Raw genomic sequence first — 26,713 nt, forward strand, 5'->3', positions numbered from 1 at the left:
TTACTAAATACTGCATTAGGTTCTTTGCAGTGAGTCCTGTGTTGCAAAATTACAAAGGGCTAAGTTAATGGAATGAAAAACCTAAAATTTTTAATTCAGCAGTTCTCATTCCAGCAGTGGGAAAAATAGTTCTGCTATCTGGGAATTATGAATAAATTGTGTCGTTGCCCAGAGTAGACATAAACAATCCTTTTTTAACATAAGAGAATTCTTAGATCTTCCAAAAAGAATTATACAACACTATAGAGTAAGTTCCACTCCCTTCTCAGAGATGTGTTTAAATTTGCCTTTGCTTTTTCTTTAGATTCTGATGACTGAACAAGATGCCAAACCTATTGCCACAGACTATTTTTTGATGGAAGAAAAATATTTTATATCTAAAGAAAAGAATGAATGCCGGAAACAACCATTCCAGAGAGCCATTGGTCCAGAAGAAGAAATTATGAAGATTTTAAGCAGCTGGTTTCCAGAAGAAGGCTACGTGGGCAGAATTGTCTTAAAAACCCAGCAAGAAGTAAGTGTATCTAGGAGCTGCCTCCACAGCAGCAGCTCAGTCTGTGATTAACCATTGTCAATCGACACCACCCCCAAATTCAGAATTTTCTTGTGATTGTAACTATCCTTCTTAAGTAAATGTGGCTGAACAATTTTATTATTCAGCACACATTTGGAAACATTATCTCTAAGTTATAGAAATTCAGTCTAAAAACATCTCTTGTAAGACAAAAGGAGCAAGAACTTAAAAAGGAATCCGTATACATGTCCTCAGTGGGACAAGCTTGGGCAACATAGCAAGACCTCATCTCTATACAGTGGGTCCAGTATTTTTTTTTTTTTTTTGAGACAGGGTCTCACTCTAGGCTGGCAGTGTCATGATCATAGCTCACTGCAGCCTTGAACTGCTGGACTCAAGCGATTCTGCAGTCTCAGCCTTCAGAGTAGCTGTGGCTAAGGCTGTGAGCCACTGTGGTTGGCCCAGTATTTTACTTAATATGTTGAAAAGATATTGTTATGAGGGTCACATTAGTATACTATGCAAGGCCTATAAAAATTTTGCATTTTGGAATTCATTGTCCTCCTGTTGGTGCCTGCTAAAGTTTTAGCTAATTAAAACAAGAGAATTTCTTTGAAAATATTTTATAACTTCACATAAAGTAAGAATAACCTCTTGGCCTTGGTCAGAATTAACCTTTTGTATTGTGTGCGCTCATATCCTCATGATCATTCCTATGAAGGAAATAATGCAACAATTGCCACCGAAGGGATCACAGCAAAACCTGCCCTTTTCTCTTGATCTAGTTCACTGAAAGATCAACTCACAATTATAGTAGATTATTAAGAGAAAGGTTTATTTCCACATAGCATGCGCAGGGGGTGGAATCATAAGAATGATTTCCCCCAAGTCTCAGTGATGGTCAGTGATTTTTAAAGATGTGTTTTAGAAGGGAGGGGGAAGAGTGTGCAGCATGGGGTTGGAGGGGATCAGTGTAGATGGGTGGAAACAGATTGAATTGTAAATTTATCTGAGAGACAGTTCTCCTGCTTCAAATGACCTTAGGGCCAGGTCTATTCGTGTGCAATAAGGAAGTCAGCAACCTTTTCTGATTCTAAATCAGGTTACTCAGGGTTCAAACCCGGCATGGCCAAAACTGCAAAAAAAAAAAAAAAAAGTCTTTTAACTTAAAATATTCTTTATAACAAGGAATCCTATTTTGGGGTGAAATTTCCTTAGCTCCTTCACCATGGTGACTCCAAATTGGTGGCTCCTGTTTGACTATTGATGGAGCCCCTTTTTTTCCCTCTGAATAAACTGGTAAGACCCTACTAACGTACTGCCATTTTTTTAAATTTCAGGTTAATGTGTGGGTACAACCAGGTCAAAATATTTGAATTTGTTAGGTAAAATTCCCTCTTGTATTACTGCCATTTCTTAAAATGACTATAAGGTTGTTGCTTCAGTATAAACAACTGAGCTTTATAATATGTTGATAATCAAGCATCAAATTAGGTCATTTCAGTAATTTGATTAAACAACTATTTATTGAATACCAGTATGTGCCAAGCTCTATTCTGGGCAACACGATCTGCCCCTTTGGAAAGCCTAATAGAGCTTGACTGGGAAAATGTCCATCCACAGACCATGCTTGCTAGGGCACAGTGGAAAGAAGAGAGAACCAATTTTCACCATTACTTTTTCACTCTCCAGTCACTGTGAACAGCCTCAACAAAGCGCCAGCATCACCTCTAGGGACCTGAGCCACTATTCTCTTGCCCTAACCTTGCCTTAGACCATAAAAGGACTTTTAATTTAAGCAAAAAAAAAAAAAAGGTGATTGTCTCCCCAGCCTCCTCTCCCTGTCAGACATACGAATTACTGAGACAGAGAACAAGCAGTCTAATAATAATCTGTTTATGAGAAAATATCAGAGGGCTTAGCTAGACTTTTGAAGCCATCTTCAATGTCTCTCTAATTTTTTTTTCTTATTCCTAGTTGTCTTGCCTCAGTATATCTGTGAATAAGTAAACTTTTTAACCATGTGTTTGCATGATGATTTACAGTGTTTAAATCTCTCAAACACCCACTGCAAAGAATTGTCTCATGATATAACAAAAAACATTTTATACCTAAGGAAACTCATTCAGAGAGGTTAAGTCATGACAGGGTCAGAAGTGGAAAGAACTCTCAATAACTAAGAAAATGACATGAAGGTATGTTAACCAGTTTGATGAGAGTATTTCAAAATGTATATGAAAACAGCACACTGTACCCCATGATTGCATTAATGTACGCAGTTATGCTATAAGAAATAAAACAAAATAAAAAGAAATGGAAAGAACTCAATGGCTTCTTTCTGCCATCCGGTGCTGCCCAGGCTGGAATTGTGTCAGTCCCAGTGGATCATTCACACTCAGCACTGTGGAAGGAGCAGGGAAGGAAGATGGGCCAGCTGTTGAGTGTCGCAAGGGATGTCATGCCATGGTTAGAAGCACTGAGGCAGGAAGGATGCCTGTATGCAATGTAAATGTTTATGACAACAGGCAGTAAAGACCTCAGGAACAGATGCTTAGTTAATACTGGTAGAAGGAAACAGTTTGAAGAAACAAGGGGACAAATTGGAAGGGAAGGCTAAGCTTTTCTGATGGGTAAAATATAGCTATGTTCTCCTTTGTTGGGAAGAGGTTTTTGAAATGACTAAAATACTATATCTCAAAAGATAAGAGATCACATGAATGGGCCTGGTTTTACTTGGTGTATAGTGATATTCAATAACTATTTACTACTTGAACAAATGAATTCAGCAATTATTGAATGCAAGGGGGCACTATTATAAATTTTTTTTATTTCAAATTAATAGGGTACAGACTTTTAAATTACATTGTTCTCACTTCCAAGGTAAAGTTCCAGTTGTAAAAGAGCCCCTCACCCAGGGGGTATGTTATACACCCTCACAATGTGCACATTAAGCGAGATCTTGCCTCATGCCCTCCCTCCTTCTGCCATGTGTCCTCCCCCTCTCCCGCCTCCTTCTGCCCTTTACGAGGGCACTATTATATCTGGTAGATTTGTATTTCCGTTCATTTTATTCTGTGGAACTAATAAACTATCAGAGGGCATAGCTGGACTTAGTTTGTTCATGTATTAAAATTCTCCCAATTGTCGTGACCTCTCTTCTCTCCTGCCTGCCTTTTAGAATTTTCTTGTCTTTTAGGCTGTCAAACTGTCAAGCACCACATCTTCCTGTGGTCAGCATGCAGTGCTCTGTTACTGTATTTGAAATAAGCCAAACTGGGGGTCCATCACAAATTAGATGATTAATCCTGAGCAGGTCACCTAACATCTGTAAACCTCACTGCCCTAATTCGTAAAATCCATAAAAGAAACTACCCTACTTGACTCAAAAAATTAATCATGAACCTCATGTCAAACATTTAGACAAGATGTAGAAAAATGTTTAGTATAAAAAGTATATATGTGAGAGCTATTGTTATTATCTTGGTTCATAACCTGTGGCTTCTAACTAGTGTGGCTGAAAACACCTTAAAAGTAAATAAGCTCTGAGTGAGGCTAAGGAGCACTCTTAATAGTAATGCGTAGTGCATTCTTGTTGGGACATGTTAGAAACTTAGAAACCCCCCCTTTGTAGGTTTTTCCCCCCTTCTTGCTTCCTGACATGGAAATTTCCCCTAACCTTACTCTCTGATTAAACACATTATGATCAATGAACTGACAGAGTATGCAGCCACATCCAACTAAGCAGCAAGCTGTCTAGGAATGGACATAAAATGATGAACACACTCTTAAATGGGAGAAAGTTAACAAATTGTAGAATGCTCCATGTAGGAGAGTAAAGACTCATTACATTTTATGTAATAAAAATAGACAATAGCTCTTCTCTTCCTCACTCTCATTCATGTAAATTGTAGGGCCATGGTTGCACAGTTGATGGAATGACTGGGGCAGGCCGGTGTAGATGTCTGGCTAGCGTCAGGAGCCAGTACTTTCTGGGGCTGGTTACAGTTTGATGCCATCTGGTGGCAGTTATCCATTCTGACTTTGCTATCAAGGGAGACCATTCTGGGTCATCTGGCAGGTTGGAACTTCCAGGAGACTGACAGCAATGCACAGATTCTTTGGGTAACCAAGCACATTTCAGTAGCTTGGTCTGGGGAAATAAGGCTAGGTCAAGAATCCTGGGAATAGAATGTTCTTACAAAATCCTTGCTTCCTAAGATGGGGTTGCCTTCTGTTTTCTTACTTTGTTTTCCTTCCTCTTTATGTCCTCCTCTCTCAGAAAACAAATGACAGAAGAACAGAAGCCATTTGACAATCGCATTATAATATCTAAATTCACATAATCTTAGGGCTATGTTGTATATATTTATTCACCTACACACAAATACATTTGTATATCCATGGCAAATGACTAGATTCACTGAAAACCGATTCACCGTCAATTAACCTGGTGACCAATTCCCATAATTATTGAGTTTTGTTTTTATTTGGTGGTTTTATAACTTTATTTAATGTATCTGATAATTACTAGTTTGTTTTCAATCATGCTGACTGTAGAGTTTTGAAAGTTGTAATAGGTACATTGGTAACCAAAAATACAAAGCTTATTTGATGAATCTTCATCCTTGTTACATTTTCTGGACAACCACACATGGATACGGTATGGGACATTCCTTATTCCTTGGGCCCAGACAGCTTTGTTGAGCCTGGTATCAAAGCACACATCTGGATTCCCATCTCCTTCATAGCAAATTTCTGGATTTCTCTGAGATCCCTACACTTTCTGAAGCCCACTCCATGGATGCGCTTGTGAATATTGACGGTGTATTCTTGGGTCACCACCTCATTGATGGCTGAATGGCTCTTCTTCTCACCACCCTTTTTTGCAGGAGCCATTCTGCTGGGCCCAAGTTGAAAAGGAAGAGAGGAAGGGATTATGGAAGGAGGAAAGCGGTGGTCCGAGAGTTTTAATATTTGTTTCAGTGTGGCTTACCTCTAGCCATTGTTTCAGCCTTTTCACTGTGCGTTTTGTTATCAAGTATGACTGAGTGTCAATGTCACATTTTACATTTCCTATGCCCAGCATTTCTTAAATGCTCAAGACCTCTGTGTGAATGGATGGGATTCCTTTTAAATGCAATTTACTGTGTTCTCATTTGGTTTTTGGTAATTGGAAAAAATGGTATATTGTTTTTCTACAAATTTAGCTAGAGTTAATTTGGACTCTCAAAACCCATCGCTAATAGGAACAGATAAATTGGCATGTTCTGGCTCAGACCTACGGGTCTGTCAACATCAGCAGAAGTACAGAACTTCCCTCCTATCAAAAGACAGGTCTATCCTTTAGAATAGATGAGGAAATAGTAACCAGAATATGAAATTCGCTATATTTTTTCCCCTTATTCTGCATCATCTTAACCATTTACTCATACTTTTTTCTTTTGTAACACAGAACCTAGAAGAGAAAAATGTTGTTCAAGATGACAAAGAGATGATCTTGAGCACAGAGGAGGAGAGTTTCTTTGTCCAAGTACATGATGTTTCTCCAGAGCAACCTCGAACAGTCATCAAAGCACCCCGAGTCAGCACTGCCCAGGATGTCATTCAGCAGGTAAAAGCCTCTCCCTCACCTCAGTTCTTTCCTCAGTAACAATTATGGAGATAAATCAGATGTCTATACATTGACAATTCATCTTAGAAATAAAGTTTTAGAACAGAGGGGACCCAAAAGGGAGAGTATATCCCTTGAGGCTAGGAAAGATTAGCTCATTCCTTCAATAGATACTTAGCACCCAAAATGAAACTGTGTCTCTGTGCAGCACTAATGATAATGGATTTAGGAAATTCATTCACTGCAGAGTGGCCCTTTCATTGCCCCAGAAATCCCTGAGCCAATGCCTAGTAACTGCCTCCCAAGGATCCTACAGAGGACAAGCAAGAGGCCCACTTTGTGACCCTCTCCTCCCTGCTAGGTCATGCTTCTCTGTTTACATGGTTTCAGAGTTATGTTTACTTCCTTCATAGCCTTACAGTTTTTGCATTCATCAAACACCTATTCGGGAAGTGACAGGCCATAACGATTAAGAGCATAGACCCAGATCAAGCTGCTCTAGGTTCAAAACCCAGCTCTACTTCTTACTAAGGTCTTGAGCAAAATCTCTGATCTATGCCTTAGTTATAGTGGTATGCTGATAAACTGGCTCTCTTTAAGAAAAAAAAGAAAGCCCTAATTTATTTCTATGGTGTAAATACTCCTCCCACATCTGATTTCTCTAGCCGGTTCTAGGTGGCGCCAGCACACTACTATGTGGTAAATTGCCACCCAGATAACATGGAGATAGTATAATAGTACTTAACTCACAAGGTTGTTTTAAAGATTAAGTAAATATATCAGGCATTTAGTACAATGCTAGCACGTGGTAAACACTATTTAAGTACTATTTACTATTCTTATTATGAGATAACTTAGTTACCAATAGTTTCCAAAGGGCCCATACCTGTTTCTTTTGCTTATCTTTGTCTCCCCAAAGTAAAGCCCAATATCTGAGACATAATAGGTCCTTGCCAAATATTTGATGAATGCATAAGTTCATAAATGAAAAATACCTTGTACCAAATGAAAAGGGAAATCGAGTGACTTCTAAAATTCCTTCAACATCCAAGACTCTATGGCAAAGAGAGCCTAGTGGGACAAAGAGGCTGCTGAGGGGCAAGATTCTGAGTCTCACTGGCTACGAGCTTTGTTGTGTGCAAAAATTTGGCTCAAGTCTTTATTCTGTTACTTATTATCTGGGTATACTCTGGAATTAGCATAATTTCTGTTAAGTTTAACTTCCTCATTGAAAGGGTACAAGTGAATCTTTCTAAGAGTAGAATATAAACGTCTTAACACAGTAACTACGAAAATGACATAAAGGTAATGTTAACCAGTTTGATGAAAATATTTCAAATTGTGTATGAAAACACCACACTGTACCCCATAATTGTATTAATGTACACAGCTATCATTTAATTAAAAAAAAAAGAGGTTAAAAAAAAAAAGGGCTCGGTGCCCATGGCTCAAGTGGCTAAGGCGCCAGCCATATACACCTAAGGTGGCAGGTTTGAATACAGCCTGGGCCCACCAAACAACAATGGCGGCTGCAACCAAAAAATAGCCAGGCATTGTGGTAAGCGCCTGTGGTCCCAGCTACTTGGGAGGCTGAGGCAGGAGACTCACTTGAGCCCAGGAGTTGGAGGTTGCTGTGAGCTGTGATGCCATGGCACTCTACCCAGGCGGACAGCTTGAGGCTCTGTCTCCAAAAAAAAAAAAAGGAAAGAAAAGAAAATGGGGCTAATCATCATTAAATCATCAACCATTAGCAAGCTAAATGAGGTTATGGGGGAATGTATAGGTAGCTCTGATGATTAAGTTCACGAGCTTGCCACCATGTGCTTATGTTGGCAGCAATGTACAAACAGCTCAGTGAGGTTTCATAATCTTGGCATATCAGCGTCTCACAGCTGTGTTCATGTCAACATGTGGTGATGTCTTCCTGTGTGTGTTCATTGTTATTGTTCCATATTTTTGTGTGCCATCACAAAAATGTCAAAGTTTAAATTAGAGCAATGAACAAACATTAAATTTCTTGTTAAACTTGGCAAGTATGGAAGTGAAATCAGGGACAGGTTAGTCCAAGTTTATGGGGATAATGGCATGAAGAAATGACAGTGTGCGAATGGATTAAAAATTTTTCTGAGAAGGGAGAAGACACTACTGCTGAGGAGAGGTTGGGGCCAAAAATGAACAGAACTGATGAAAACATTGCAAAAATTCATTGAATTGTACATCAGAATCATCAGCTGACTGTGAGAAGCATAGCAGACCAAGTAAACGTTGGCAGAAAAACAAGAAAATCTTAACTGAAAATCGTGATATGAGAAAGGTGTGTGCAAAAATGGTCCTGAAGGAGCTCACTGATGAACAAAAGCAAAGGAGACTTGAAGTTTGCCAAGACCTTTTGGAGAACCGACACAATGTTTTGGACTATGTTCTTACTGGTAATGAAACATGGGTGTACCAACATGACCCTGAAATGAAGTGTCAAAGTGCACAATAAAAGTCAGCCAATTCTGCCTGACCAGAAAAGTTCCAGCAGTTCAAAGAGTCAAAACCATGCTGCTGGCCTTTTTTAATATCAGAGGGATTATTCATTATGAATTTGTACCAATTGGACAGTTAACCAAGTTTACTCTTTGGAAATGCTGAAAAGGCTGCATGAAAAAATTAGACAAGAAGAATCTGAACTTTTTCACCATCTATTCATGGCTCTTACATCACAGAAATGTACCACCTCAAACAGCACTGGCTGTGAGGGAGTCTTTAACCAGTAAACAAAAAACTGTATTGGAACACCCTCTCTACTCATGTGATCTGGCTCCCAGTGACTTTTTCTTTATCCAAAGATAAAGGAAATACTGAAGGAAAACGTTTTGTCATTCAGGACGTCAGGACATGAAGAAAATGACATTCAGGACGTTAACGGTAATACGACAGCTCTGAAAGCCATTCCAGAAAGAGTTCCAAAATCGCTTTGAAGGGTGGTCTAGGCGCTGGCATTGGTGCATGGTACTTTGAAGGTGTCTATAGTGATATTTAGCAATGTTGGAGATACTGTGTCTTTATTCATTTGATCATAACTTATCTTTCAGACCTTATGCAAAGCCAAATATTCCTATAGCATCTTGAGCAACCCCAACCCAAGTGACTACGTGCTTTTGGAAGAGGTGGTGAAAGACACTACCAACAAGAAGTCTTCGGCCCTGAAGTCCTCTCAGCGGGTCCTTTTAGATCAGGAGTGTGTGTTTCAAGCCCAAAGCAAGTGGAAAGGTGCAGGAAAATTCATTCTTAAACTAAAGGAGCAGGTGCAGGTAAAACTTAAGTTACTTTGGTCTCTTCATAAATATCTGATATTCATAATCATATCTGGGAGCTGGTGAAAGCTAGGAGAGACTTCCTGAGTCAAGTAATAGAGGTGGGAGAAAATTGCTTGTTTTTACTGTGTGAAAAGAGGTGTGCCCCTAACCCCCAGGGCGGTTAAGCAGTCCTGAGATGGGACTCCCTCGGCCCTTCTTTCCAAAGCTCTATTTACTACACTAGAAAGAAGAGGAAAGAGCTCTTTCTGACAGTGTTGTGATTGAAGACCTTGAGTTTAACCTAATACCAATGGAAGGTTCTTTTTTCCCCTACAGGCATCCCGAGAAGATAAAAAAAAAGGCATTTCTTTTGCAAGTGAACTCAAGAAGCTCACCAAGTCAACTAAACAGCCCCGAGGACTCACGTCACCTTCTCTGCTCTTTGCCTCAGAAAGTGTTCAAAACAAGGAGGAGAAACCTGTGGGTGGCTTGTCCTCCAGTGACACAGTGGATTATCAACAGTGACTAAGGGCAGCATGCTTTCCCCAGGTATATGAAGTCATTGCACCATTCTGAAACAATGCATAGCACTCAAACTGCTTTTGAAGTCATAGTTAGTACAGCATTTTTTATCTTTTTCTAAGAGGAGGATGTCTCCCAAGGCAGGTAGGAAAAATACCTTAAAATAGGAAAAGGTCTCTAAAGATACATGTAACTTAAGTCTTTCTAACTTAGACTTCCTTATTTTATAGATAACTAGGTAAAGGCCCCAAGAAGGCAACCTACTTGCCTAAAGTACCACAATAGCCCATTTCATCATAGAATTATTAGTAAGTCACATTCTTTGGCTTCATTCAGCCTTTCTTCCTTTGGATTTCTGCTTTTATGTTGTCTAATTTAGATTTGATTTATCCTTAACAACCTCATCTCCTTTTGCCTCAATTAAAAAAATAAAAATCTGGCATCAAGGATGTGATGGTTAAAAAGAAAACAAAGTAACATAATAGTATCCACCTTGAAAATGGAGTAAATTTAGGGTCTCAATTGCTAGGCCACAGTTTGGTATTTACATGCCAAGTAAAGTTCATTCTCGTTTGAAGCAGATTATTTACATGGGAGATAGAGAAAAGCATGTGAGGGAACCAAACATATGTTTCTTTTCATTTCATTTAATGACCCTAAGGGATCCTTAAAGCCACTTTTCACCTGTCCTATTGTAGTGCTAAGATTTTGAATTCACAAGAGACCAGCAGCAAAGTAAAGGCATTGCTCCCTATATTACAGAGCTTTGCCATCTGTTTTTATCACCATCATAAATTTTTCCTATATAATTACAAAATTTTGATGCTCACAATTAAAGAACTCACTGGTACCTCTTGTCAAGAGCCTCTGTCAAAGCCTAATTTCATTTATAACAACTCCAAAACAAGGCCAAAACATTGAGACCATGTTTCTACATTTAAGGAGCAACTCCTAAAGTAACTGGTGCCCCCTACTATTGCGAAAATTCTTTCAAAATAACAGGCAGGGCCAGATACAGAAAACCATCCCCTCCAAAATACCTGTATTATCTGTGTAATCCAAGGATTCAAGGTTATCGAATTTCTGTATCAGAAAGACTCATCAGGTAACAGCATACAGATGTGAAGCTCTGCGGCCTTCAGCACCCTTCTGTTGAGATATGTCTTATATCTCAATTTTTTAAGTTTGAGATTAACTTTTTTTCTGCCCCAATGTTGCTAAGACATCAGCGCCTTTTCCAAAAGCTCAGTGAATTTTATGACTAAGCACCAATGTTGAATGTTTCCGCCTTTTAGAAATGACTCACCATTGTAGAGGATCTGTAAGCAAGCCATTAAGTACAGTGATCCAAATTTAAAGTATTTTTCATTATCGAGAATTTAGTATCAAATAAATCATAGGTATGATGTTATACACACCTCTATATTGTTATATTCTGTAATGATACAGTGAAATCAAAATATGCTAAGGCTGGTAAATTAGTCATACTACTCTATGCATAAAATGTCCTCTGTGTACCAAAAGATTACACTAAGTACCTAAGAATACAACTTCACCAGAAATTTGACTTAGAAATAGTATGTATACTATAATAAACATGACTAATTGCTTATATTTTCAGAGAATGGGGGAGAGTGATAGTAATTTAGATGATTGCCTTTGTATTCAATTTTCCTATATCAAGCAGACATGTAGAATCACTCAGCTGTCTTCACTAAGTTGCTTAAGGCTGGGGAAGCTCCTCTTTGAACGCAGCCATTGGTGGATCTACAGGGATTTACATCCCATGTTATGACCTCCTTCACAATCGTGTTTCCAAGGAGTATTTGTTAAAAAGGGGGAAGGGGCTCAGTGCCCAAAGCTCAGTGAGTAGGGTGCCAGCCATGTACACCAACGCTGGCAGGTTCCAGCTCGGCCCGGGCCTGCTAAACAACGACAACTGCAACCAGAAAATAGCCAGGTGTTGTGATAGGCATCTGTAGTTCCAGCTACTCTGGAGGCTGAGGCAAGAGAATCACCTAAGCCCAGGAATTTGAGGTTGCTGTGAGCTGTGATGCCATGGCACTCTACCAGGGGTGACAAAGTGAGACTCCATCTCAAAAAATAAAGGAGGGGAAGGAGGGATTTTTCTGTATATGCTCATAAAAAATAAGTTTAAGGTGCTCGCTTCAGCAGCACATATACTAAAATTGGAACGATACAGAGAAGATTAGCATGGCCCCTGCGCAAGGATGGCACGCAAATTTGTGAAGTATTCCATTATTTAAAAAAAAAAAGAAGTAAAAATAAGTTTAAGTATTTTGCAACTTGCTAATTGATATAACATTTCATTTTATTTGTCATAAAATGATCATTTCTAAAGTTTCAAAAACAATCCAGCAATTTCTAAATAAGTAAATATTCATCTGAAGTAAGAGAAACACATAAATTTAAGGGATTCCACTTTAAAGTTGAACAATTTATTTCGATGTGATTTTCAGATTAATGTGAGGGTGCAAACAAGTAGGTTTCAATGTTGTATCTGCGAGGTAGAGTCCCTCTGAATGTGATTCCAAAAAAAAACCTTTCCAAAGAATGTGGTGTTCCAGGGCAGAAATAGCCTAATGTTCTACCTCCCAGGAACATGATATTCTAACATTGTGAGTTCAAAGAAAGTCTCTTCCCCAAACCCAGCCCCCAGAACTATGTTTCAATGTGTTGAACCCTTGCTACACTGTAAATGTTTGTTTCATTTTTACTATACTAATAAGCCTATGTATACAACATTACAGGTGATGATCTTTCAGCAAGAAGTTAAAGAGTGAACAAGGTGGAAACAAATATAATTTACTCATTTTCATTAGACTTAAAACTGGAAACTGATGATTTTAGAACTGAAACCTTCTTCATATGAGAGGTCCATGCTGAGGACAAGCAAAATGGCACAGAGCCAAGTAGCTACCAACCAATTTATCGATGAATGAAGCCCAGAAGCCCAGGGGATTGCCATTTTACAAGCTCAGAAACTGAGAAAACCATCGCTAAACTTACGGTAATTGATTTAGAACAAGGGTCAACATTCTTTGCCTATAAGGAAAGGGCCATATGGTCCCTGTTGCAACTACTCCGCTCTGCCCTTGTAGCGCAAAAGCAGCCACAGACAATATGTACATGCGTGAACATGGCTGTGTTCCAATAAAACTTTACTTATGGACACTGAAATTGGAATTTCATATCATTTTCATGTTATAAATATTCTTTTGATTTTTTTCAACCATTTAAAAATGTAAGAACTATTCTTAGTTTAAGGGCCACACAAAAATAGGTGGTAGGGTAGATTTGGCCCAGGGTCCACAGTTTGTCGATCTGACTTAGAGAACTCAGAACAAAATGCACAAAGGTCTAGAGAACTCAGAACAAAATGCACCAAGGTCTGAAAACAAAAATGCTAGTTTAGTCACATATTTGGTGGCTGAGAACCAGAAACTTGGGCCTTGTAAATGTGAATATGTCCCATAAGATTCATTAAAAGCAATTCAATTTAGTTGCTACATTGTGTACCATAGTGTGTTCTTCTTTAGAATTTCTTTTTACATATAGAAATATTTAGTTTTTTAAAAGGTTGTTGCTTATATATTCACAGATTATTCCATTTTTGGTTTTCACTAAATGAACTTAGAATGATGTATAATTTTAATATCTACTGAGTTGTGGTGTCTTAAGAAACCTAACCATTTTTTAAAAGCAAAAGTAGACTAGGTTGGTGTGTAAGGTAAATTTATTTATTTTGCAAGGTTTGAACTGACACTGTACTTATCTATTTATTATACATAGCTTTCTTGATATTGCTATGGTTTAGAGGCGTTAGTAGACATTTGAAGACAAATCTCTATAAGAAAAAGTATGCTCTGAACATCTAAAATGGGTTAGACTTTCATGTAAAACAGTTTCATCTTCATTTCTGATTAACTGAAGAGCTAATCACAAATGAAATGATCCAAGTCATACTTATCATTTAATGTAAATTATTTTTAAAACCTTGCTGTAATAATAACTATCAACTAAGTGTAAAGGATTCTTATTGGTATCAAGTAAATTGACTTTGAAAGTAAAATATGTATTTCTCTAAAGTAAAACCCGAACTTATCTTTCTATTGGTTTCACTAAATTTTAAGACATTTTTCTTCAAATTATAAAACATACTAAGAATCCTAACCTTTGCTCTGAGTTTTTTTTTTACTGATTATAAAAATGAATAAAACAGCCCATCTTTTGCATAACTTAAAAACAGAAGTGTTAAAAATACCCCACACAACTCTCATGTCATTAAAATTTCTGAGTCAAAGCCTTATAACACTAGAACAACTACCATTTTCTTGTCAACAGAATTCAAGCTATGTCAGTTTAATGTAATTTGTACAGTACTACAGGTTTCTTTTTCAATTAAATCAGTCTAGAAAAAATGCACAATTTGCCCCTTTAAAAAAATATTCTGGATACACTTTATCAAGCCTCTATAAACTAATAGGCAAAATGGTTTGGCTTACCATGTCTTGAAAACTGAATACTGGTCTAACTAGCTAGAGCCAAAATGAACACTGTGCAGAATTAATGAGATAAAAAGCAAGACTGGTCTCCTAGGTATATCATTTGGCTTTGACACTTTCTTTAACATAGATGATTTGGCTCCAGAACCAATCTGAAACTTACAAAAAGACTGAATGTGAAGATGGTTGTTTAGCAAGTAAAAAACCCAGCCTGTTGGTTATGTTGCATCCCAACTTGGCTGTCATCACATTTTGAGGTTAAAGTATATCCTTCATTCTGTTTGTGTCTTTGGGATTTTAGGAAGGACATATTGGTTAAAAACATAAAGGGTCCACTCTACAGTTATATTACAAATTGCAGGCAGAATGGGGACCAAAGACCTCATTCTTGGCAAGGGTAAACACCCCTAGAAAAAAGGGAAAATAAAAAAATAAGCTGAGGGGTGGCACCTGTGGCTCAAAGGAGTAGGGTGCCAGCTCCATATGCTAGAGGTGGCGGGTTCAAACCCAGCCCCAGCCAAAAATTGTAATTAAAAAAAAAAAAAAAAGCTGAGCAAGGTGAAACAAAGAAAAGTCAGCTAGTTTACCTTTAAACCAGCTGCTGCTAAATTTCTTATCTGAGCAGTTTCCCGGAAGCCTGACCTGTAGGGGATACAGCTTGCAATCACCCCTGCCGGGTCTGTGATCACTGATGAAATAATGGCTGCAGAAGATGCTGTGTGCAAGGCCAAGCAAGAAACATTAACTAGGCCCTCCCCTGCTCAGTCAACAGCCAAAGCAAATACCCTTTGTGGAGATTTGTATTTGACTGGGGCAGACATCAAGGGAACAGCCAGAGCCCTGAAATATGGGTAGGAGGAATATCCATTATTATAGAGGAAGACGCCTCTGTGGTGGTGATGAGAGGAAAATTCCTCTTTCCCACCAATTCTTCAGAGGAGACTGACGCCAGTGGCATTTTACTTCACAGTGAACTAGTGGGAATTAACACACAAACCCCTAGGAATCTGTGTGTGACCACAGACAAGAGGCTGCCCCCACACAAGGCTCAGGTTCTGGATTTCTTAAGACTGCTCAGACCCGTAAAGTTAATGATTATAGAAACAATAGGAGCTGATATGCTTGCTCAGAGAAACTGCTGAATTCTTTGTTCCTTTCCTCAGCCTACCCTCTGGGCTAATAAGTAAATAGCCTTCAATAAAAGCTGAGTAGAAAAAACACTCAGGGCCACTCATCAGAAACCCATAAATGGGCCCTGGTCCCCTATGCTCCCACCTTTAAAATTATATTCTGTGTGTCTTATCTCTTTGGCTTTCATCGTTTCTAACTTTACTTTTCCCCAATCAATTGCAGCCATATCCACAGGTCTTAACAGACCCTGCTCCTGGGGTAGGACCCCAGCAATAAATGATGAGCACAACCTAATGTTGGCTGAAAATATGAAATTTTAATTTAAAGCTTATCTGAATTATAAATCTATATTAGCATACAAAATGAAAGAAATTATCTCCAATAGCCACTAGGGCTAGATCTACCCACTACCATTTCATACTCTTCAGACTATAAGATATCTGGGTAACAAGCACTTCTCAGTAAAGCTAATATGGAAAAGAATTTAAATATGCAAACTCAGTGTATTAGAATATTTTAAGAAGTATCACTTGGCCAGAGCGGGTGGCTCATACCTATAATCCCATTCTGGGAGGCTGAGGTGGGAAAATCACTTGAAACCAGGAGTTCAAGACCAGCTTGGGCAAGAGTGACACAATATCTCTACAAAAATTAGAAAAACTAGTCTGCTATGGTGATGGACACCTGTAGTCCCAGCTACTTGGGAAGCTGAGACAGAAGATCACTTTAGCCCAGGCGTTTAAGGTTCCTGTGAGCTATGATGATGACACTACTGCACTCTGGCCAGGGTGACAGAGCAAGTGAGTCTTAAAAAAAAAAAGCAGCAGCAGCACCCTCATTAAAAAGAAAGGAATATGACTTCTGTCACTCAGGTGGTACTTTTAAAAAATCTATCTGTGGCTTGGCACCCATAGCTCAGTGGTTAGGGTGCCAGCCATATACACCTGAGCTGGCGGGTTTGAACCCAACCAGGCCTGCTAAACGACAACTGCAATGAAAAAATAGCTGGACATTGTGGCAAGCACCTGTAGTCCCAGCTACTTGGGAGGCTGAGGCAAGAGAATTGCTTAAGCCTGAGAGTTTGAGGTTGCTGTAGCACTCTACTGAGGGTGACATAGTGAGACTGTCTCCAAAAAAAAAAAAAAATCTATCTGGCAAGAATTAGTATAAGGCTCTTGAGAGTGTTGAGGGAATTAGGGATAGCTAGGGATAAATCTATAGGAAGTAACAATACTAACTGTTAAAGTAAAGCCTCTTTTCATGTCATGCTTACTAAGTAAAAACTTATAAATTCTCCAGTTGGGGGTAAACTGAGTCTAGACTCAACAAAAGCTGAGTTACATGTAGCTTGTTTTTAATCAAGCTTGCTTTTATAAAGACCTCCTAGCTCAATGGCCCTGGAGACACTGGAGGCTCACTAATGAAAGTAAACCCCTTACGATATGTATTGGTTTCCCCTTTTTTAACTCCATCTTTCCCTTCCTCTCTCGTCTCCCCTTCCAATATCTCTATAGTCCTCTCTTACTCTACCCAGACACCTACAGGCCTCATTTAATTCTTAAAAATAATCAAGATTTGTTCTTTGGTCCAGTAAGACTGAATTAACTCTGAAACACAAAGTTCCACAACTATGTTCCCATGCCAATAAAGAAGAGTAGGATTCAATTGCCTGTTATCTTAGATTTACATTGGCGGAGTAAGACATAGCCTACAGGGGAAGCACTCCCAAGGTGGCAGTTTGACACCTTTTCAGTCAGCAGTGAGCCCAGCAAAGGTGAGCCACCAAAAGTAAGAAAAGGGAGATTGCCTCTTGTGCAAAATGCAGACTTTAGCCAACATTTGCATGATCTGTTGGAAATAATCTATGTGTTCTCTGCCATTTTTTTGTTTTTGTTGCAGCTTGGCCAGGGCCAAGTTCGAACCCATCACCCTCGGTATATGAGGCTGGCGCTCTACTCACTGAGCCACAGGCGCAGCCCTCTCTGCCATTTCTATACATCTACTTCCTAAAAACAATTCTTGGCTGATAGCTAAGGATTTTTACCTAGGAATACCTGAGCTAAGTTATCTTTGAAATATACGTTGAATCTCCATGATTACCAAGCTATTCTTATATAGGTCTTGGATTCAAAACTATGCTCAAGCCTGCCACCAAGCAGGCCTCTGAACAACTTTCCCTATTTCAGATGACTAGGTCTCTGAACTTTTGAAATAAGTCATTCTGACACTGAATTGGGTAATGTTTCGTTTTTAAAAAAATGTAGTATTAATAATTTATGAAAAATCACAGAAGACTGAGGCTATGTCTTATGCCTATCATTACCCTATGCCACTTTTAAGTACCTAGCATAGTGCTAAGTATGTAGTGGGTACTCAGTATCTGTCTAGCTAAAAAGAAATTAAAGCTGTAGCTTAGTATAGCCTCAAGGTGGGTGTGTTTGTGTGTGTACGTGATTACTAATAACTATAACATTTAGTTCTGAAAATGAAGTTCATCAATACAAGGTTATATAAACTTATGTACAAATATATTTTACTCTCAAATTCATATAGGATATTCAGAGACTAATATAATTTTATGGTCCCACTGTGATTCTCTCTATATAACAAAAAAGTTAAAAGCATAATACGGGCATGAAATACCTGCTCAATTTCTAATGTTTTGCCTTAACTATAGACGCTGCTGCCAAATTAAGGTACAAATGTATTTGCAGGTTTAGAAAATAAATTATTTGTGACACGTATTGGTCACTTGTGCACTGATGGGAATAGATCCATTGGTTATCCACACAAACATTATAAAATAACATTCCTTGATTTTGCTTTATATATAAAATGTGAGTTAAAACCAAACATTTATATGCTGAATTATACCTTTCCTAAACAATCAAGCCAAAAGATTTGCCCAAATTTTTTTAAAAATCACATATAAGAATGGCCAGCATGGTGGCTCACGCTACTAATCCTAGCACTCTGGGAGGCTGAGGCAGGTGTATTGCTTGAATTCACAAGTTCGAGACCAGCCTGAACAAAAGCGAGACCCTGTCTCTACTAAAAATAGAAAAACTGAGGCAAGAGGATTGCTTGAGCCCAAGAGTTGGAGGTTGCTGTGAGCTGTGACTCCATAGCACTCTACCCAGGGCAACAGCTTGAGACTCTGTCTCCAAAAAATAAATAAACAAATAAAAATCACATATAAGAATATGCTAAAACACTGATATGTAGTTAGGCAGATATCTCATCCCCCACTCTGTTGGAATGGTAAAGGGATTTTCTGTTTTCATTTACTTCATGAGAAAAAAAGACTTTAAAGCTCAAGACCAAAATAATTGGCTGCTATGGCTCTGAAGCAATAAGAGATCTATTTAGTTTGATTGCTATGTATTTTTTTTACAAAATTCTCTCATCACAAAAATAGGAAGCAAAGAAAACAGCTGTTTTATTCAACTATTCACAGTAGAGAATATTTATAACTTGATCACTAAACATGCATTTTTCAGGCTTTTCCTAGAATTTGGGAATAGCTATTACATAAAATTCTGCTTTATAATTATAAGAAAAGGCATTTTTATCTGTTGGGGTGGAAGGGAGCCCCACACTGGGTCCCTGGAACAGAATGGTGAAGTCTTAGATTTGGTTCTCCTACCTTGGAGCGATTCTTTCCCCATCACCTTCTAAGGCATGTGAGAAAATGCAAAGAACTTCAAATAAACTAGAGTCACATTCAAACTTTCTTTAAAAGTAGCCAGAGTAGGTACATGTGAAACTTACTAAATGTAGAATATAAAGGTATTAAAACAATAACTAAGAAAATGCCATGTAGGCTATGTTAACCAGTTTCATGAAAATATTTCAAATTGTATATAAAACCAGCACATTGTACCCCATGACTGCATTAATGTACACAGCAATGATTTAATAAAAAAACACACAAACAAAAAAACAAAAGTAGCCATAGTGAACTCTTATGATGATTCTTTTTTTTTTTGAGAAACATTCTCACTCTGTACCCTGAATAGAGTATGCTAGCATCACAGCTCACAGGAACCTCAAACTCTTGGGCTCAAGAGATGCTCTTTTCTATTTTTAGTAGAGACGGGGTCTTACTCAGGCTGGTCTCAAACTCCTAAGCTCAGGCAATCCACCTACCTTGGCCTCCCAGAGTGCTAGGATTATAGGCAGGAGTGACCAGGTCTGGCCTGATGATTCCTTTTTTTAAAAGGCCTTGCTTGTTAGGTTACTTCTTGGGGCATATCAGCAAAGCCAATGAACCTATATTTTATTTCAAGCTATTTTTTTTCTCAAAAATCTTCACAAAGGAGGTGCCTGTAGCTCAGTGGGTAGGGTGTCAACCACATACACGTAGGCTGGCAGGTTCAAACCCAGCCTGGGCCAGCTAAAACAACAATGACAACTGCAACAACAACCAAAAAAAATAGCTGGGCATTGTGGCAGGTGCCTGTAGTCCCAGCAACTGTGGGGGGTGAGGAAAGAGAATTGGTTAAGCCCAAGAGTTTGAGGTTGCTGTCACAAGGGTGACAGCTTTAGACTCTGTCTCAAAAAAAAAAAAAAAAACTTCACAAAAATATATACACTCAAATTTAAAATCTTTCTTATTTCCATTATAGTGTTGTAATAAAAATAATATTTATTCAGTTTTAAAGAGTATTTAATTATAAAGAATATTAAAAGGTGAAAAGTATTCTCATGGTCTTGATTTTTCTGTTCTCTATGCCCTAATATTAATACATCAACTGCATTTCGGTAAGAGCCAGTCCAAAGATTTTTAACTATAAGTTACTATGTACATGAAGTTTTAAAAAGGCAGCATGTGAATGACAGAAATTTCGAACTATTGGGGTGGGAGAACAGCTTTCAATCTCCTTAATGAAATAACATTTTTAGAACTGGGGCAGAACCCTCTACTATAGAAAAGGCAATTCTTCTTTCCCTTCCTAATCATTCTTAGGAAGTTTTCTTTGTATAAAAAGAAAAGGTCCTAAGTTAACAACGTATGTTTTTGTGTATCTACACACACACACACACATACACAAGAAAGTCCACTGACTCTTCATTCTTCTACAACTGTAGTGATGTTTTCAAACATTTGGTGAAATCCAAAGGCAACTGAGTAACGACTTCATTGCAATGTCTTTTGACCAGCTGATTTAAATCTTCATTCAAAAAGGAATCCCCTTGTAAATTTTTACCCTGGAAAAATATTAAAAGTACAAGTTAAAAGTTACTTATGCCATAAGCAAAAGCCAAGTTGTGAGCAAAGTTGAAAAAGACAGTATCTGACACCAACACATGGAACATAATAATGACAGACGCTTGGTCAGGTCTTAGACATATCCCCTGTTGAACGAACAACCTCATGACACCTTTAAAGAATTCCAACCCCATGTGCCCCTCCTACCATCAACTCCTACACATACACACACAAAAATCTACCTATAAAACAATAAAGCAAAAGCTGGAGTTAGAGTTACTGACATATTTAGTTTTTATTTCATCTTTAAAAAAAAATGAAAACCATCACATACCTTCATTTTGGGGGCTGAAGATTGAACAGGAGGATTAAATGTCATTGCTGCCATGCTATAGGCCTCAAACAGTTCAGCAGCTGATCTATAACCACAAATTAAGAAATGTAAAGATACCACTAAACCTGTATACCTAAAAAAATTTAGACTACAACCACAGAATGACTTATTATTCTAAACCCATATATTAAGGTATAACAGTCCTGCTTTTGAAACCAAGCAACCCACTCACTTAAGAGAAATCCTAAATTCTCATGTAATGTCAACATTATTCAACTAAATCCACCTCAGAGGGGTCTGGTATATACTTAGAAATATAGGGAAGAAACACAGAGAAAGCTAGGCCAAAGACCTCCAGTTTAGTGTAATCAAATCCTCAACCACAGTATATGAATGACATGTAACTAAGTCTAACTTAGTCGTGGCAGCCAAAGGACTAAAAAGCATGGAGTTATCCTCCATGGACTTCAAATACAGTTCAATCCTTTAGCTGTTGGCCTGGATGAAAAACAAAGCATTCAGAACAGAATATACACCTATGCCCATGGCATGTAAAGCAATCCTTAATGATCTGGGGTTAATTCACATTCTCCAAAAGAACAGGCAAGGGCCTACAAAGGTTATGATGAGGTTCACATCCCAAGCTCCGTTCTCCAGAAGAAGACCACTATGAATCTCCTTTTTCAAGCCACTGGTATAAACCCATTCCTCATTTTCCTTCATAAAAGGAAACATCTGGCATAAAAGAGGTAAATGTTTAAGATTATTAAGGGAAATATACCGGAAAGTGAATATTAAAAAGCAGAGTGACAAAGAACCGTTTTTTACCTTTTCAAAAACAAAAGCAGGTAAAGGATGGGGAGTAGGTGGGAAGTAAAAGGTAAGTTACCATTTTATTATTTAATATTGCTAAAAGTTACTTCTATCCTACACAGAAGAAAAGGGTTTTGGGGGCCAGGTGCAGTGGTTCGTGCCTGTAATCCTAGCACTCTGGGAGGCCGAGGCGGGTAGATTATCTGAACTCACAGGTTTGAGACCAGCCTGAGCAAGAGTGAGATCCCATCTCTAAAAAATAGCAGAGCATTGTGGCAGGTGCCTTTAGTCCTAAGCTATTCAGGAGGCTGAGATGTGAGAATTACTTGAGCCCAAGAGTTTGAGGTCGCTGTGAACTATGACACCATGGCACTGTACTGAGGGTGACAGACTGAGACTCTGTCTGAAAAAAAAAGAGGTTATAAGGGCTCCTCCCTCCTGAATGGGATTAAGGCCATTATAAAAGAAGCTTCATGCAGACTTTATCTTCTTCCCCTTCTGTCTTTTCTGCTATATGAAGATAGTGTTTCTCCTCCCCATAAGATGGAGCAGTGAGGTGCCATCTTGGAAGCAGAATGTTCTTTTTTTTTTTTGAGACAGAGCCTCAAGCTGTTCCCTTTGGTAGAAAGGCGTGGCATCACAGGTCACAACAACCTCCAACTCCTGGGCTCAAGCGAGTCTCCTGCCTCAGCCTCCCACGTAGTTGGGACCATAGGAGCCCGCCATAACACCTGGCTATTTTTTGGTTGCAGCTGTTATTATTGTTTGGCGGGTCCGGGCTGGATTCGAACCCGCCACCTTAGGTGTATGTGGCTTGTGTCTTAGCCACTTGAGCCACAAGCGCTGAGCCAGAAACAGAAATACTCTTATCAGTCATCTAAACCTACTGGTACCTTGATTTTAGACTTGCCAGCCTCCAGAACTTTAAGAAAATAAATTTCTGTTCCTCATAAATTGCCTAGTATCTGGCATGTTTTTACAGCAGCATAAACAGACCAAGACACAAAGGTATCTTTTATACTATTTTCTCTCCTTTTCTGTATAACTGAAGTATTCCCTGACTTTATGTGAAAAAAGATAATTGCTATTTTTTCAGCTTTTCTGTACTTGCAAAAATTTCAAAAGAAAAAGGTCAGATAGTCAAGTGTGGTAGACCTGCCTATATTCCCAGCTACTCAGGAGGCTGAAAGTAGGAGGATCCCTTGAACCCAATAGTTCAAGGCTATAGTGGGCTATGATCACAGAACTGCATTGCTTCGTAATGTCAGGAGGCACTACCTCTTTTCTTCTCTCTCCTCATTTTCTCCCATTCTTGCTGTAACAGGATCATTCAAAATAAACAAACAAAATTAAAGAGAAAGGAAAGAAAAAGAGAAAGCAAAGAAGCTCACTTTGGTGGACTTGTAGTTTATCTTCACATGATGCAAATATGGCAATATATTAGTAATTGTGGAACTGGAGTAACTGTGGGCGTATAAGTATTCACCGTACTATACTTTCTACTTTTCTATATGTATGAAACGTTTCATGATTTAAAAAACATGTTTTAAATAATTATCAAAACTAATAAAATCATAGCTTTATAACAATTTGGGAATAGAAAGTAAGAGCAAATCCAGATACCTAACTAGCATTTTGTATTTTGTGATATGTTACTTCATGAAATAGACTTCTCATAGTAAATGGCTATAAGTTGAATTGCGAAGTTTTGGAATAAGGCAATGCTAATACTACCTTCGACTCAACTCTGGTTTGAGGGCTTCAGAGCCTTCAGAAGGAGCTCCAGCAATCAGGTGAGATGCAAATTTCTGCACTATGGGATGATAATGTCTCTAAAGAGGTAAACAAGTCAACCACAGATTAGTACAGATTAGTACTTTGCAAAACACTAGGTACATTTAACAAAATCAAACTTTTTTTTTTTTTTTTTAAAAACCAAACATATACAGTATATGTAATTTATTAGAACCACATACCTACAGAAAGAGTATTGTCTTTGTTAACGGGATTAAAACACAAATCTGTTTGATGATCAAGTTATTAGCAACATAGCATAATCTTGTTTTTATAGTATAAAAAGAAAAATTAAGAAGAAATTCCTGTTTCAGAGTGAAAAAAGTTAGTTTACCATCAGTTACCTGATACTTAATTTTTCTACAATTCTCACTCTAATGTTGTCCATTATATAGGATCATTATAAAGGTAAAACCACCTTAAAACTGGGCCTATTGTCATATCCTAGGCTTCAACACAAAAGTACTTGATAACAAATCCTCTTCTAATCTAAATAGTGTTAGGGAAAGATTTCAATAAATATTCTACAACCTTACCCTACAAAAATGTCATCATTTTCTACTTCCTTAGAAAATGTATCTCAATAGCTTACAGAATAGTAAAAGCAAAATAAAATGTAGTATTTTAAAACAGGAATTCTATAAAAGCCAACCTCAGGGCAAAGTATGTAACATAGTTCAGTACCCTGGCAATAATAACTGTTCAAGGAAAAACTGGAAAAAAACTGATCACATATCAAATAAACAAACAGACAAAAAAAAGAAAACTCCAGGGCTATCTTACCTGAAGTGCATGCAATTCCCACAGAGCAGTGTTCTGGGCGTTACAGTACTCAGGCTCATCCAGCTCAGGGAGGAAAACTCCACTTCCCTGAGATTCATTGTCAAGCAACAAATCTGTTTTGGGGAAAGTCTGCAAAAATGTCCCCAAAAAGTAAGATTAATTAAATTAACATTATTAATTTAAAGATCTCATTGGTCAGGGCTTATATGTCTGCTTAAACTGATGGCTGTATAAAAACTATAAGCATAACATCTTTATACCTAGTTTTAATAAAACAACTTAAATTGATACCATATAAGAGCAAGAACAAAAGAATGTTTTGTCTTAGGTTGCTTTGAATAGAATAATTTTATCTAGTAAAAGAACATAAAAATACTCTTTTTACAATCTCACTTTCTACAATCTCCCTTTTAAGAAACTTTCTTACAGAAATACTTACATCAGACACATGTATAAACATTCACTATAACATCACTGTAATAGTAGGAAAATAAATAACAAACATCCGTCAGGAGAAACAGAAAGCAGCATAAAAGCCAGATGGCCTAGACTGGAATCACACCTCTATCGCTTACTACTAGTACCATGTTAGACAAGATACTTATCCTCTCTGGATTTCAGTTTTCCCATCTGTAAAATGGGAACACTAACAGTAGCTACTCAAAGTCATGAAAATTAAGTGAGTTCATTTTTATAAAGAATTTCTAACAGTGGCAGGGACATAGTTAGAATTATTTATGTAAGTGTTTGTTAAACAAAGAACTAAATAAAATTTATCATCATTAAAGAGTAATGATATCTGCAATGACATAATATATCTACCACAATTAAGTCCTTCAAAAAAATAGTTGTAGGCCAGGCACCATAACTCATGCTTGTAATCCTATCACTCTGGGAGGCTGAGGCAAGAGGAGTACTTGAGGCCAGGAGTTCAAGACCAGCCTAAGAAAGAGCAAGATCCTGAATCTATTAAAAATAGAAAAATTAACCAGGCATGGTGGCACTTGCCTGCAGTCCCAGCTACTCAGGAAGGTGAGGCAGGAGGATCACTTTAAGTCCAGGAGTTTGAGGCTGCAGTGAGCTATAATAGTACCACTGTACTCTACTCAGGGCAACAGAGTGAGACTGTCTCAAGAAAACAGGCTGTAGAATGATAACGTAGAGTTTAATTCCTTTCCATTAAAAAAGGTTGTCTTGTTTATGAGTCTGTGTTGTGTATCTGTTTATACATAAATTTTAGTAAAGGCTGGGTGTCTGCATAGAAACCGACCTAACACCTCTCCAGGGGAATTTACTACAGAATGCTTTCTCTTTTGTAATTTTATGCACTTCTTTTGTCACCTGATTTTGTTATAAGCATGAATTATGTTTGTAATTAAAATGATAATGTAAAACGAAAAAAAACATGCATCAAACAAAAAAAATCACTGTACTATTACTATAAGAACTTAGATCTATTCATTTGTATCACTACTTACATGCATTAATATTCTGGTAGTTGCTAAAATGCCAATGCTTGAATTTGGAAGAACATGAAGAGCTAGGGTACAAAGGCGCTTGATGAAGGCAAAGGCTCGCTGCTGAGAAACTTGCTTTCTGCGCTTAGTCAGCATGACATCAAGGCACTGGAGTACAATCTCAACACCTTCATTGGTAGCACCTAAAACAGACACATTCTTCAAGGCTGTTCTCATTACTTTTTCATAATGCAACTTCACTTAACTCCAAAACCCCCCAAGATAAACTATTGTACTGTCCCAAACTATTTCCCTAATCCTTGATGGTAATATTGTACCACCAAGGAGATGCACTGGGCTATGTTTACTGCATCTCCAATCAATTCCACAAGTTCTCTCTCTAGGTAAGATTAAATACAGAGGCATGGCACTAACAGACCAGCGAGTTATATGCCAGATCCTATTTCTCGTTTCTCATTGAGTATAATTCTGGTTATAACATATTCTTAGAATATAAATATATGATAAGAAACATTGCGAGGCATGGTGGCTCACACCTGCAATCCTAGCACTGCCTGGGAGGCCGAGGTGGGTGGACTGCCTGAGCTCATGGTTCAAGACCAGCCTGAACAAGAGCGAGACTCGATCTCGAAAAAAAAATAGCCGGGTGTTGTGGTGGGCACCTGTAGTCCTAGCTACTTGGGAGGCTGAAGCAAGAGAATCACTTGAGCC

At 38.1% G+C, this 26,713-nt stretch overlaps 2 protein-coding genes and 1 non-coding gene across 3 annotated transcripts in view; 2 read left to right on the plus strand and 1 right to left on the minus strand.

Moving 5' to 3' along the window:
* PLCE1 (phospholipase C epsilon 1) overlaps positions 1-13,098 on the plus strand; it is a 273,612-nt gene extending 260,514 nt beyond the window's left edge. The window contains exons 28-32 of the mRNA XM_023509556.1: positions 305-514; positions 5,967-6,125; positions 9,206-9,424; positions 9,746-9,958; positions 12,703-13,098. Of these exons, the coding sequence (XP_023365324.1) occupies positions 305-514; positions 5,967-6,125; positions 9,206-9,424; positions 9,746-9,934 (777 nt within the window). The 3' untranslated portion in view covers positions 9,935-9,958; positions 12,703-13,098. The remainder of the gene's footprint in view (positions 1-304; positions 515-5,966; positions 6,126-9,205; positions 9,425-9,745; positions 9,959-12,702) is intronic.
* On the plus strand, positions 12,091-12,197 carry LOC111723166. The gene has a single exon (XR_002771764.1). It is a non-coding gene; the product is annotated as a U6 spliceosomal RNA (small nuclear RNA).
* A 7,059-nt stretch (positions 13,099-20,157) lies between the features above and the next one.
* Positions 20,158-26,713, minus strand: part of NOC3L (NOC3 like DNA replication regulator) — a 30,392-nt gene continuing 23,836 nt past the window's right edge. Inside the window, exons 17-21 of the mRNA XM_003783719.3 lie at positions 26,003-26,184; positions 24,525-24,653; positions 23,682-23,779; positions 21,135-21,219; positions 20,158-20,799 (exon numbers count right to left, since the gene is read on the minus strand). Coding sequence (XP_003783767.1) covers positions 20,668-20,799; positions 21,135-21,219; positions 23,682-23,779; positions 24,525-24,653; positions 26,003-26,184 — 626 coding nt within the window. The 3' untranslated portion in view covers positions 20,158-20,667. The remainder of the gene's footprint in view (positions 20,800-21,134; positions 21,220-23,681; positions 23,780-24,524; positions 24,654-26,002; positions 26,185-26,713) is intronic.

This window comes from Otolemur garnettii, unplaced genomic scaffold, assembly GCF_000181295.1.
Source record: "Otolemur garnettii isolate 467f Iridium unplaced genomic scaffold, OtoGar3 scaffold00008, whole genome shotgun sequence".
Taxonomy (NCBI): Eukaryota; Metazoa; Chordata; class Mammalia; order Primates; family Galagidae; genus Otolemur; species Otolemur garnettii.